Source organism: Nothobranchius furzeri, chromosome 10 (genome assembly GCF_043380555.1).
Source record: "Nothobranchius furzeri strain GRZ-AD chromosome 10, NfurGRZ-RIMD1, whole genome shotgun sequence".
NCBI classification, from domain to species: Eukaryota; Metazoa; Chordata; class Actinopteri; order Cyprinodontiformes; family Nothobranchiidae; genus Nothobranchius; species Nothobranchius furzeri.
In genome coordinates, this window is record NC_091750.1 from 35,537,089 (window position 1) to 35,550,495 (window position 13,407).

The 13,407-nt window shown below is 46.9% G+C and overlaps 2 protein-coding genes across 3 annotated transcripts; both read right to left on the reverse strand.

Moving 5' to 3' along the window:
* Positions 1-340: 340 nt before the first annotated feature.
* Positions 341-6,622, reverse strand: LOC139072189 (uncharacterized). Its single transcript, XM_070555579.1, has 4 exons — positions 6,053-6,622; positions 4,572-4,664; positions 1,209-1,327; positions 341-938 (listed from the first exon to the last, which is right to left on the reverse strand). The coding sequence occupies exons 2-4, from the start codon at positions 4,630-4,632 to the stop codon at positions 813-815; spliced, it is 306 nt and encodes a 101-aa protein (XP_070411680.1). The 5' UTR covers positions 4,633-4,664; positions 6,053-6,622; the 3' UTR covers positions 341-812.
* A 32-nt stretch (positions 6,623-6,654) lies between these two features.
* Positions 6,655-13,003, reverse strand: phf19 (PHD finger protein 19). 2 transcript variants are annotated; one of them, XM_015960452.3, is made up of 14 exons: positions 12,726-13,003; positions 12,209-12,392; positions 12,034-12,115; positions 11,471-11,584; positions 11,295-11,392; positions 11,067-11,215; positions 10,899-10,994; positions 10,634-10,823; positions 8,390-8,457; positions 8,182-8,322; positions 7,987-8,050; positions 7,827-7,912; positions 7,658-7,744; positions 6,655-7,583 (listed from the first exon to the last, which is right to left on the reverse strand). In XM_015960452.3, exons 1-14 carry the CDS (start codon positions 12,728-12,730, stop codon positions 7,274-7,276), a joined length of 1,674 nt encoding a protein of 557 aa, XP_015815938.1. In that variant the 5' UTR covers positions 12,731-13,003; the 3' UTR covers positions 6,655-7,273. The 2 variants fall into 2 exon arrangements, with proteins under 2 accessions (XP_015815938.1, XP_015815937.1); XM_015960451.3 differs by having other exon boundaries at positions 7,658-7,747; positions 12,726-13,002.
* Between the last annotated feature and the right edge of the window lie 404 nt (positions 13,004-13,407).

Genomic DNA, 13,407 nt, shown 5'->3' on the forward strand with positions numbered 1-13,407 from the left:
GAACACTCCTTCTCTACACTGAGGAAAGATTACTCCGAACACAGACACACAGTAAACCTGATGAAACGGTCTTCTGAGGAGGACCTCACCAGAACACTTAAAGGGGAAGATCTCCTTCTGAACAGACGTATCTCACCAGCACCCCCAGCGATGTCAGAATTTCATCTGCAGCAGTTTGGCGGGATAATCCCAAAACAATTAAGTTCCTCGGTCCATGAGCCAGGACTGGACCGGACCTTCCTGAGAGGAAACGGTCTCTCAGCTTCAAGGTAACACGAAACCAGACAGAGCCTCCCACTGGAGAACACGAGTTACTTTGATGAGTTGGTTTCCAGCTGCGGTTCCGGTTACATGACTCGGATTCTGGTTTGCCATCCCAGACGGATAAAACCGTCTCCAAGCAACACGACCTCTAGCTTTTTTAAAGAGTTCTCTTTACTGAAATCAGCTGATCTCTGACCTTTGACCTGATCTGCTTACTAGTTTGATGATTCCGCCGCTGTTGTAAATCTCACAGGTGACACTCACCTGGTGGTCTTTCTCGACCACATTTTCACTCTCTTGTCTGGTTGCCGCGGTAACAGCCTCTGGGCTCAGATTAGGAGATTATTAATGTGACATGTTGTAAAGATTAGAGACAAGGCTGATCCCTGATCGGCCTCTAGACAGACTGAGACGCGTTGTCCCCTTACCGTCCTCAAAATCCATGTCCATCATTCATTTGTCCATCATCTGTCCATCAGTCATCTGTCCATCATCTGTCCATCATTCATCTGTTCAACACACTCACTCAAACTTGTGTTTCTCTGCATCTAACTAGTCTCCTCCTTCTCACCTTTGTGGGCGTGGCCAGTGGGTGATGAGGTCACATGTAGAGAGTATCTTAGCAACCAAACTGTACAAATATCCGTGCTTTCTGTGAGCAGCAGAGGGTGCACCTGAGGAAGAAGCAAGTCGATCAGATAAACCTGTCTCTCTCAGGTTAGACGTTGTCAGACTTGAAATGGTCCAGTCAGATGGGTCGGGCCCAAAGAGACCCCGTCCCAGAACCACCAGAACTAATGTCTGGATACAAGATGTGTTCAGAACAAACCCTGAGGTCATTCTGGTCCAGAAAAAAAAATACTTTGGTAGGTACTAAGACCTGGACCATGGTGTGCGTGTGTGTGTGTGTGTGTGTGTGTGTGTGTGTGGGGGGGGGTTAGTACCTCTAGGTCATCCAGCATCAGTAACTGCGACTCTGACAGGATGCAGAACATCCTCGTCCAGACGTCAGTCTCCGCCCTCTGGCCACAGGAAAGCCAATGAATGGAGGCGCTCTTCAGTTCTGTGACATCATTACGACATCATCATGACACAAACATCTCAGTGATAACACAAGGCCACACCCCTGAAGACGGTCTGTTTTAGCAAATCGTTTCCAGAAATATGAAATGCAACAAACTCCCGAAGCCCTAAAACAACCAAACCGTTCAGGATAAACACACCTGGAAAAAGTTCACACTTCAGTCTCACGGACTGTGACAAGGATGGGGGTGGAGCTTCAGAAAATGAGAAGAAACAGAAGCAAAAGGTCCTCCTCTACAAGCTAGAGCAGGTGTTTTATTAAAAACTGTGTCAAAGATCCCATTTCTGGGTTTCTTTTTACTTCCTGTTGCGTTGTTCTTGTTTAATACACAGCGTAGCGAAGGTTGTACCTCTAGCTGCTGTCGCCATCGAGGCTCTGAAGATGGCGTAGCGTTTAGTACGTGGTCACAATTCATAAAATGTCGATGAAATATGAAAGATATTCAGCAAGATGCAATGTTCCATAAATATACGGATCATTAATGTTATTTAGCCTTTAAAATCCGATGGACACCGGAAACAGGTACTTTGGGAATGCCAGGGGACCAACAAACAGAAGCAAAAATAGTTTATAAAAATCTATTTATTACTATATTTCTACAACTAATCAATATACAGGATAACTGTAGATTAAAGATTGTCCAAGGAAAAAAATCAACCAAGACAATAAGCAAACATTAACCCTTTGATGCATGAATTATGAAATCTTCAACCATGATTTTTTAACAATTTTTTTCATTCATCTTTAGGTGTGAATGAAACAAATTTCAAATATTTTTTGTAAAATTTTATAATTTACAAATAATTTATTACATGTCCACCTCAGTGGACAGCGTGCATTCTGAACATGAAATATGTTGGCTTGCCTTATTGAAGTCCAAATGGAGGGACTCACATGCAATAAAGTCTTTAACAGGTGTGCTTAATAGTAAAAATAAATAAATAACTATTTTTAAAAACCTGTCCACTGTAGTGACCATTATGCATAAAAAGGGTTAATGAAACATGATCTAACATGAGGCTGCGTAGTGGTGCAGTGGTTAGAGCTGTTGCCTTGCAGCGACAAGGTCCTGGGTTCGATTCCCGGCCTGGGATCTTTCTGCCTGGAGTTAGCATGTTCTCCCTGTGCATGCGTGGGTTCTCTCCGGGTTCTCCGGCTTCATCCCCCAGTCCAAAAACATGACTGTTAGGTTAATTGGTCTGTTTAAATTGTCCTTAGGTGTGTGTCTGTGTTGCCCTGCGATGGACTGGCTCTCTGTCCAGGGTGTACCCCGCCTGATTGCCCATTGACCGCTGGAGAAAGGCACCCCCCCCGACTCTACGTGGACAATGCGAGTTCAGTGGATGGATGATCTAATATGTCATTAAAAGTCTAATTAAGTGTCTTAGGAAAGATTGTGAAGTCTGGCATAATAAGAATAGGCTGAATTTTGTGATGTTATCGAATTAATCTTAACCCGTCCAGCGCCGCTGTGCAGAGCTACGGTACCCGTGGGATGGGGACTACGGCAGAGTCGTCTCGACCGTAGTCCCCTTTGAACCCGCACGGCTGGTCAAGAGATGCACTCTGGGGTCTGCAGGTGGCTGATGGAGTTGTTGCAGGTTTCAACAAATAAGAGTTTGTTTTGGTTCTGAAAAAGGGCGGATCCACGCCGCTAAAGAGCATTCTGTTGTGAGATGGTGGCAAATGGCCTGCAATTTCATATAACGCCTTCTAGAGTCCTGGAACCCCCCAAGGTGCTTTACAAAACACAATCAATCATTCATTCACATGCTGGTGAGGAGACACCATTAGTTCTAGTAACACCTGGGCTCCCAAGGCCTGTTCTGACAGGATGGACGTTACGGGACCCTTAAGGATTCCAGTTGGATGATTGGAGGATTATTTAGGAGCACTGGAATGAACACACTGATTTCAGTGGTGAAGGATTAAATGAATGAGTGAACCCACCACCAAGGATGAACTCTGCTAACTTTAAAAATCAGCTGCTCTAAATAAACATGAAGGTCAGAGAGGAGCTCTAGGATGGACACGGATAAAGGAACTGTAATGTAGAGGTAAAGCAGGGCAGGGCCAACGTTAGCAGCTGTCATACGTCTCGTGTTAGAGATACCTCACATACTGATGGGAGCTAAAAAATATTTGTTTTCTCAAAATAAGGAATAATTTTAATCACAGTTGAAACGTACAATCCTAGAAAAACCTCGTCCAATCAATGTGCACGTCCTGTTCTCACTGACTGGATAGAAATCCCACCATCAAACTGTGTGTGTGTGTGTGTGTGTGTGTGTGTGCACGAGCGAATTGTGAACTGGCGTTGTGATTTAGCACTACTGAGATGTAGCCATCCTTACGCTGACAAAAATGTAACTAAGTAACTTTTACTTTGAGAACATTTTATTTAAGATACTTTTTACTTTTACTTGAATAAAAATATAGTCAAGTACTTTTACTTGTACTTGAGTAAAACAATTATCAAAGTATTGGTACTCGTACTTAAACTCCCTTTCTATGGAATTGTAATGAAGCTGTAAAGTGAGAAAATCCTTGTGAGCCAGATTAAGATTATTTTTTTAAAGTATAAGAATTAAAGTAAAGAGCTCGTCGTGTGGCTTTTAGACGTCAGGAGATGTGATTTTATTTTGGCTTTCCTCCCAGTGGTGAGGTCATCAGCAGTATGTGTTCTGGTTTGGAAACCAGACAGACATGGCTTTCTTACGTTACCGTGGCGACGGTGTGATGCTGAAACTGTCATCAGATTAAGGTAAAAACTTTTCCATGCTGTGTGCTAAACAAGAAAAAACCAACAGCAACTGTCAAAGATGATCACAAGCTTCTTCTGGAGAAGATGGCTTCATAAAAGGACATCTACATCCTGGAACCAATGTCCCTGTGCTCTGCATCCCTAAATGTTTTCTACGGGATTTAGATCAGAGGAACATGAAGGATTCTCCTAAAGCGCTACAGGATTTTTAATAAGCTGGACTGAAACTGTAATGGAGCGTCCAGAGGGATCCAGTCATCATCCCAGTTATGTTGGAGGCCAGAAGGACCAGCCAGGTCTTTCTGGACAGGTTAGAGATTAAAACCACCTGTTTGCATTTGGTGCTTCCACACTAAAAGATTTGTTGACTGGAAGGATCACAAGGAACCTGTTGGTGTTCATGTTCTACCTGAGGAACCTTCCTGTTGGTTTGGTTAAAGCAGACATTATTCAACTCACCTATCACCTTCATCCAGCCCAGGTGTTGACACCTAGAGATGTGTTTGACCAGCTGTTCCATCAGAACAGGATCGTCTTCGACAGAAGACAGACCTGAGATGAGCAAAGTGGGAGGAGCTAAATTACAGCTGGTTAACAGACAAAAATAAGCATTTACAGAGTCGGACACAGGTGGACAACGGCCACAAAATAGGTACAGGCAGACAGGTAACCAAGTGGAGATAGACGCATCAACAAGAGGAGACAGACAGGTAACCAGGTGGAGATAGATGCATCAACAGGAGACAGACAGGTAACCAGGTGGAGATAGATGCATCAACAGGAGACAGACAGGTAACCAGGTGGAGATAGATGCATCAACAAGAGACAGACAGGTAACCAGGTGGAGATAGACGCATCAACAAGAGACAGACAGGTAACCAGGTGGAGATAGACGCATCAACAGGAGACAGACAGGTAACCAGGTGGAGATAGACGCATCAACAGGAGACAGACAGGTAACCAGGTGGAGATAGACGCATCAACAAGAGACAGACAGGTAACCAGGTGGAGATAGACGCATCAACAGGAGACAGACAGGTAACCAGGTGGAGATAGACGCATCAACAGGAGACAGACAGGTAACCAGGTGGAGATAGACGCATCAACAAGAGGAGACAGACAGGTAACCAGGTGGAGATAGACGCATCAACAAGAGGAGACAGACAGGTAACCAGGTGGAGATAGACGCATCAACAAGAGGAGACAGACAGGTAACCAGGTGGAGATAGACGCATCAACAGGAGACAGACAGGTAACCAGGTGGAGATAGACGCATCAACAGGAGACAGACAGGTAACCAGGTGGAGATAGACGCATCAACAAGAGGAGACAGACAGGTAACCAGGTGGAGATAGACGCATCAACAGGAGACAGACAGGTAACCAGGTGGAGATAGACGCATCAACAGGAGACAGACAGGTAACCAGGTGGAGATAGACGCATCAACAAGAGACAGACAGGTAACCAGGTGGAGATAGACGCATCAACAGGAGACAGACAGGTAACCAGGTGGAGATAGACGCATCAAGAGACAGACAGGTAACCAAGTGGAGACAGACACATCAACGAGACACACATCAACTGGAGACAGACAGGTAACCAGGTGGAGATAGACACATCAAGAGGAGACAGACAGGTAACCAGGTGGAGATAGACGCATCAACAAGAGACAGACAGGTAACCAGGTGGAGACAGACACATCAACGAGACACACATCAGCAGGAGACAGACAGGTAACCAGGTGGAGATAGACACATCAACGAGACACACATCAACAAGAGACAGACAGGTAACCAGGTGGAGACAGACACATCAACGAGACACACATCAGCAGGAGACAGACCGGTAACCAGGTGGAGACAGACGCATCAAGAGGAGACAGACAGGTAACCAGGGGCAAGTAAACCAAACTGGAAGCCACTGAGCAGGTGAACACTTACAGTTTCTTTGGCTTCGTATCAGACTGTTGGACAGGTGACCTGTCCATCAGAACAGCTGTCCACCTGCAGAGACGTGGGGTCCAACGTTGTGGACACACCTAAGCTCTCTGACTGTTCCTCTCGCTGTGTAACACCTTAATGAGATTCACTTAATCACCTCGCTCACACACACACACACACACACACACAGATGTTTGTGTGGACAAACACACGCACACAAACACACACATGCATGCACGCGTGCACACACACACTCTTAAACAACACACACACACACACACACAGATGTCTGTGTGGACAAACACACGCACACAAACACACACATGCATGCACGCGTGCACACACACACACTCTTAAACCACACACACACACACACACACACACACACACACACAGATGTTTGTGTGGACAAACACACGCACACAAACACACACATGCATGCACGCGTGCACACACACACTCTTAAACCACACACACACACACACACACACACACGTGCACACACACACTCTTAAACCACACACACACACACACACACACACACACACACACATGCATGCATGCACGCGTGCACACACACACTCTTAAACCACACACAGAGGTCAAATGTCAGATTGTTTTATTTCAGGTGGTCAGCTGACCAGGAGATTTTGAGTCACAAGATCAAAACAACCACTCAACAGCCCTAGCAGGAGGGCTTGGTTACCATGGCAGCATTTAAAGTGACAGAGTGACAATTTAATGTCTTGAAGACAGTTAACATTGTTAGCATGTGGCATTCAGAGCAATGGGCTGTGTTAGCTTTAAGCTAACCTGTGACGCCCCGACCAATGATTTGCATAGATCCATGTGACCATAGTGCATCTTGGGAAATCAAATTCGTCACAGCCCTCCCGACACTTGGGTGACAGGTGAAGAAGAATGGGGCAGACGTGAAGACGAGGAACTTTACAGGTAAACGTGAACAAGTGCCTCGGGTACTGAACTCTGGTGAGACAGCAGTGGAGCTCCACCTGCTGTCAATCTGATGACATCACAGCGGCTAAAACTTAAAAACAACAACAGTCTTTGGCTGAATCCTTACTAAATACTGATTTTACAGGTGTGTGATTCACCGTGATACCTGGCACAGGTGAGATGGGACACAGACCCAGGTGTGTTAGAACATCACAGGAATCGGAGCTAGTCACACACCTAGAAACTAGTCACAGCTAAAACACACTAATAAGGTGCAGACCCCTCCCACTCAAGCAGGTACTGGACCGTCCCCTGACGGGTCACACGGCGAGCTAGCACCTGGTACCTCTCCCCATTGGTTAGTCTTCCAGCCACTCCAAAGTATGAGGAGATGGAAGAGTGCAGGTGGGAGGAGTCAGGTAGAAGACAGGGGGGGTCTGCAGACAGGTGGGTGTGGCTTGGAGCCGTGTGGTCATCATGGATCTCAGGGGGCTCCTCTCCTGCCTCACTGCGATTAGCCCACTGGCTGTAGCTGCTGGAGGAGAACTTCCTCCTATTACTGCCCACTCTCCTCCTGAGGACACGCAGGTCAGAGGTTACACCAGGGATTCCTCCAGCGGGCAGCTGGTGAAACAGAGCTACGTTTACCTGAAGCGGTAGGAGCCACTGGTGGTGGCAGAACCTGAGGTGGAGGCATCTGTGGAATCCTGGTCGATGCTAACGGCTCTACTGGAGCTGCTGAGGAACACAGGAACCGTCTTAATGAAACCCGAAGCTCTGACACTAATCCACGTGCAGATCGGAGAACTCGTCTCACCTTTTGAGGCTCTGCAGCTCATCTAGGGTGAAATCGAAGATGTTGGCCATGAGGTGGTTGGAGGTCCAGCTGCAAGTCAGCTGGTTCTAAAAGGAGACACAAGGAGAGCTTCAGTCTGAGGCTGAAGCGAGCAGAACTCTGGTCCAAACAGGTGTCTCACAGTGGGAATGGCATCCTCCAGAAGCCACTTTGACCGTTTCTTCTTCTCCCTCCCAGATGAATCACTGAGAAAAAAAAAAGAGCCAGGGTCAGGTTCCGTCAGAACACAGAGCTGCTAGAACCAGAGGAACCCTGTCGGGTTTCCAAACTGGAGTATTTTTAACCACTAAAACTGAACACCTTTAAGTAAATGTACCTGGCCAAACTCCTCTTGTGACTCCGCCCCCCTTCATTCTGAGCACGCTCAGGAAGAAGCTTGTTGGGGGGGTTGGGAGGAACCCGGGTCCTCAGACGAAAAATGCACTTCCTCTTTTTGATCTCCTTCCCACAGAGAAACCTAAACAGACACACTCGGGTCAGATCCGGAGCACACCGATGGAAGAAAGGCAGAACGACTTCCTTACTTGCTCTTGTATTTATTCAGACAGTCCAGCAGGTGCTGCCCCCTTTCTGCCAGAGGAGTGTTGGACAGCTGGGGAAACATAAATAATCAGAGTACAGCTGGCTCAGACAGACCCCACCCTTCACCGACAGACCCCACCCTTCACCGACAGACCACGCCCCTCTCCGACAGACACCGCCCCACTCAGACAGACACCGCCCTGCACCGACAGACACCGCCCTTCTCTGACAGACACCATCCTTTTCCAACAGGCACCACCACTCAGAATCTCAGACAATTAGAATATTGTGAAAAAGTACAAATATTCTACACACAGTTTCAAAAACAATCAGCTGATTATTCCAAAACACCTGCAAATGTTTACTGAGCCTTTAGATTGTCTCTCAGTCTGAGCTGGATTAATCAAAATAAATGGACCTTTGCACCATTTTCTTATTTTCCCACTCCTACCTGTACATGTGCTGTTCTGCTAGTCACCACCAGGTGGCAGTGTTAGCCTCAGCAAGAACGTCAAAGGGGAAACATCTCAGAGGTTATGGCCATAGAGGCCAGCTGCCATCTTGGACGGGGCTCTATTTGCCCCAGTGCATCTCCACAGAGGAAGGTGTTTTCCCAACTTAAAACACATTTTATGATGCCTTTTCATGAAATCACACACATGGCATGGCATTATGATTAAAATCTAAATACAACTAAACAAAATAAATTAAAATATTAAAACCCAACAAGTAGGCTAAAAAGTCAATAGTAACCCCACGTGATCTGTTTTTACCAGCTCAGTGACTTAGTGGTAGAGTGTCCACCCCGAGGCTGGGAGATCAGGGTTCGATTCCTGGTCGGGTCGTACCAAAGACTTAGAAAAAAATGGGACCCAATGCCTCCCCGCTTGACACTCAGCATTAACTCATTCACTGCCAATGACGACTAAAGTGGTCATTTGCATGTTTTTACTGTGTGGGCGTCGGACGAGCCCCCGCACCGTGAGAACAAACATCTCAGCTCTAAAGCCGATCTTCATCCGCGTACGTCACACGTCACGTGATCAGGAAGCAGAACATCCATGTGTTAGGAGATCGTTTTGGGCCGCTGCTGTAAAATAAGTGAGGCGCGAACCGGAAAAGTTTCTGCCGATCACAATTCAACAACGGATTATGAAAGAACGGATAAAACTTGAAACGCGCGGATTCTTCCTGATGTAAGAGGTGAGACTCCTCTTTGTTTTGGCGTCGACATCATCCTAGCACGCAATGTTCTGTCACTCTTAAAAAAAACAGTGAGAAACGCTGGCAGCGAATGAGTTAAGGGGTTGGATTGGGGGATTAAACCACCAAATGGTTCCCGAGCACGGCCGTGTCTGCAGCTCACCGCTCCCCCAGGGGATGGGTCAAATGCGGAGAATAAATTTCGCACACACATCAGCGTGTGTGACAACTAATGGGACTTTAACTTTAATAGCACTCTGGTTTCTGCAACCGTAGGCTGTACAACAAATGGACACAGTAGCTTTCTCTGCGCAGCATCTAGAAAGTGAGGAACCCATCCAATATGGCAGCGACGCAGTTACGATCTCCAGCGCCCAATGGGGCGTCTTCATAATCATGTCTATGGGAAACATGCCCACTTGCCCTAAAAGCAGTTTCCTGCTCCTCTGCCCTACTGGTTGAAAGTGGAACTACAACTGTCGTAAACAACCCTCCAGCAGCTCGCTGTAGCTAGCGCTAACAATCAGCTAACACTAACATCAGCCAACTGATACTAAAATAAGCCAGTAAGTAAAAAAAATCCAAACTGTCGGACAAAAATATTATTACTTACAAGTCCTGTAGCAACAAAGCCAGGTCACCATCAGTCCATGTTTTTGTTTAGCTCCCTTAAACGAGTGTAGGCTGCGCTGATGTTCACTCTGGTTTTAGCTCTTCTGCTTCGCCTTCACATACATTACTCACTTACTTTTACTTGAAAAGCAAACTTCTTATTGATGATCGGCAAACTGAGCGCCATGTGGGACACTTACCCGCTCCACAAAACTATCAAGGGCGATTTTTAGTCAGCAGGGGGCTGCAGTGGTGCCAAACATGAAACTGGTCAAGTTTCTAACTCAACAATCACTGAGACCAATGTTAAAGCTCAAGCTTAAAGTAAAAAAAAAAACAACTATCAATCGTTACTTTAAACCAGTGTTTCTCAATGCCTTTCCATCACGCCCCCCGGGGAACATATGCTCTGGATCAGAAGGTTCTGTTACCTTTCCAAGCTGTAACTGGTCCCAGTTGGCAGAGACAAAGGCCAGAATCTCATCCAACTCAAAGTATTTCTTCTTGCTGCTGACTGACAGGTTGTAAAGGACAATGTGGACCACATCGACCCACCTGAGGGACAGACGGCGGACATACTCTGACCCTTTGTTGCACACGGCACACAGGAACAGGTAAAACCTGAGAAAAACCAGACAACAGTCAGGATTTTCCACAGGAGGAATTGTGGACTGGATGAAGTTTCCGTCTCTGAACCTGTCTCCAAACATCATGGACTCCTGCAGACACTGAATACACGCCTCGTGGAACCACTGCTGACACTTAAAACACTGCATCATCTTCAGGTACCACCTGCACACAGAACAACATCAGCTGCCGGTTCAACACACCTGGACAGACTTGGTCCTGATTGGTCACACTTACTCTCCAGGACCACCACAGTAACAGTAACACTGCTGCTGATTGGTCCTATGCTGAGAGTCCCAGCTCAGAGAGGTCAGGTCGTAAGGCAGAACCTGCTTCATGGCCCAAAGAGCTTTGGCCAGCGCTCCTTTCTTCAGGGCACCGCCTTTCTGTGATGACACAGGAGGACCGGTCATGTGGGGTTACCAATCAGAGACAGGAAGGAAGGGCAGGAAGGAAAACCGGTACCCGCACAGCCAGAGCAAAAACACAGCGCCTGCAGAACCACGGTCTCAGGTCGCTGCTATCGCCCTCTACTGGAGGAACATGGCACTGCTGGTGGAAACCTGCCAGAGACACGGGTAAAACAGGTGAGGGGACACCATCTCCACACAGCCAGTCTCTGTCCAACCCACCAGACTCACCTATGCCACACTTTCCACAAATCAGAATTCCATTGGTGTGTTTTGATTGGTTCTCAGATTTTGGCTCCACTCCGTTGCACACGGAGCAGTGAGGCTCCTCCCCCGGTATCCCAGCTGTAATGTGATTGGACAGATTTTCATGCATCAGAAGGGAGCCTAAGTCTCCTCCCCTCCCGGTCGGCTCACGAGTCCCCAGAACAAAGAAAAAATGAACGTAAGTGAACGGGGCGATGAAAGCGATTAGGCTTTTCCTCAGAATCACGCGCATGTTGTAGTTCGACTCAAACGAAAGGTAATATTGTGTTTTGGACTATGCGACTTAGGCTCCCCATGTGTGGTTCTGGTCCAGTTGTGTTCAGGTTGAAAGCTCATCATCACATCTTCAGCTGGAGACACCATCTTGATGCCTAATGTAGTCTCCCTAACCCACGTCATGAATATTAATGAGGAAGACTCATAATCCATGTTTTCCGCTGACCCATTCTTCCGATAACCTATCAGGATAATCAGACTAACCGACTAGTTAAAGGGAAAGTGACTGGCTAGTTAGCTAACCGTCTCACCATGTTGGATGTCCTTCCACAGCACCCAGAACTTGGAGTTGTCCTCGAAGGTGACGAAGCAGCTCTGCCTGGGGGAGCTCACCTGTTCATCAGTCAGAACAGCATTTTGAGCTCTCGACCAGTCAGGTGATGCTACTGACAGTGTGATGTCAGGTGTGTCTGAAGCTGGACTCACCCTCTGTATCCTCCCCACATAGTACAGTCCATCTGACCAATGACAGAGCACGAACTGACCAATAGTCAGGCAAGACTCCGGCCCCTCAACATCCTCTGGGATTGGTCCACTAAGACATGCCCCGCCCCCTGGACACACCTGATGTTCCACACCAGAGAAGGCCTGGACCAGGTCCTCAAACATCCTGGGAAGGAGGGAGAGAGAGAGACCGTTGAGCAGAACAAGCAGACAAAAGGCGCGCGCACAGGAACTCTCGGTCGAACTCTGATTCATTCCTGAACTGTCAAGGGGGTTTCTGACATGTGTGAGCATGCGCAGTGCATCCCTCCACCACAGACCGTTAACTAACCTACTAACCACATAACCACCACACCCTGAGCTCGTTACCGACCAGAAACTACCGGCAAGACCCAGTTACAATAAAACGGGGTTAACACTGACGTTTTTTTTAATCACAGACACATAATGAAGCCGACTTGTCAAGAACCGGAGCCGGTTCTCCACTGAGCCGTCTCACCTCATCTGATGCGGGCTGTGTCCTCCTCTCCCGTTATCCGGCGCTCCGAACTGCACCGTTAGCCGCGGAGGGTCACAGGTCCTCCGGCGAGCCCCTTCTGCTCTGTCCCCCTGTCTCTTCTAGTCTGTCCCCGGTCTTCGTCCCTTCCTCCGTCTTTGTCTCTTGGTCTCTGTCCTCACCGCAGTCTCTGCCTTCACTTCAAACTCCCACAATCGCCATTTTTTCATTTTCCCGCGAATCGCAGGATGTTTGTAGATACGTGATGACGCCATATCCGAACCCCGTATAATCAGAATGTATGGCAAGCCGTTTTTACATTTATTAGGCACTCTCAGAAAGCACTAAGTCCTATTTGCTAGTAAAAATTTACAATATTCAGATATCCATAATAGTATTCTTACCATCCCTAACGACCGATTAAAGATGTAAAAGACTACATTGTTATTGTTGTATTTTAGACAGCATTATTTGGCTTAGTTTGACGTAGCAGCAAAACCTTTTACACTGAAAATCTTGTAGCGAGAAAAGACTGTAATTACATTAAAATATAAATATTTCATTTTGAATGTTTCACTTTATATTTTACTATTCTACTTGCAATGACACAACTGAGCACAGTGCAACATGTCTGACAGGCACAACTGAGTCTTGGCTTCAGCCTATTGCACTATCAAATACAAAG

Excerpts from the sequence above, each read along its gene's own strand:
- phf19 (XM_015960451.3), bottom strand. Across the intron at positions 12,116-12,208 it reads ATGTGGGGAGGATACAGAGG|GTGAGCTCCCCCAGGCAGAG; the intron begins GTGAGTCCAGCT and ends ACTGATGAACAG. Across the intron at positions 11,393-11,470 it reads TTGTGGAAAGTGTGGCATAG|GTTTCCACCAGCAGTGCCAT; the intron begins GTGAGTCTGGTG and ends TGTCTCTGGCAG.
- LOC139072189 (XM_070555579.1), bottom strand. The coding sequence starts at position 4,632 with ATGGAACAGCTGGTCAAACACATCTCTAGGTGTCAACACCTGGGCTGG. Across the intron at positions 1,328-4,571 it reads GGGCTGGATGAAGGTGATAG|AACTGAAGAGCGCCTCCATT; the intron begins GTGAGTTGAATA and ends ATGATGTCACAG. Across the intron at positions 939-1,208 it reads TGATGCTGGATGACCTAGAG|GTGCACCCTCTGCTGCTCAC; the intron begins GTACTAACCCCC and ends CTTCTTCCTCAG.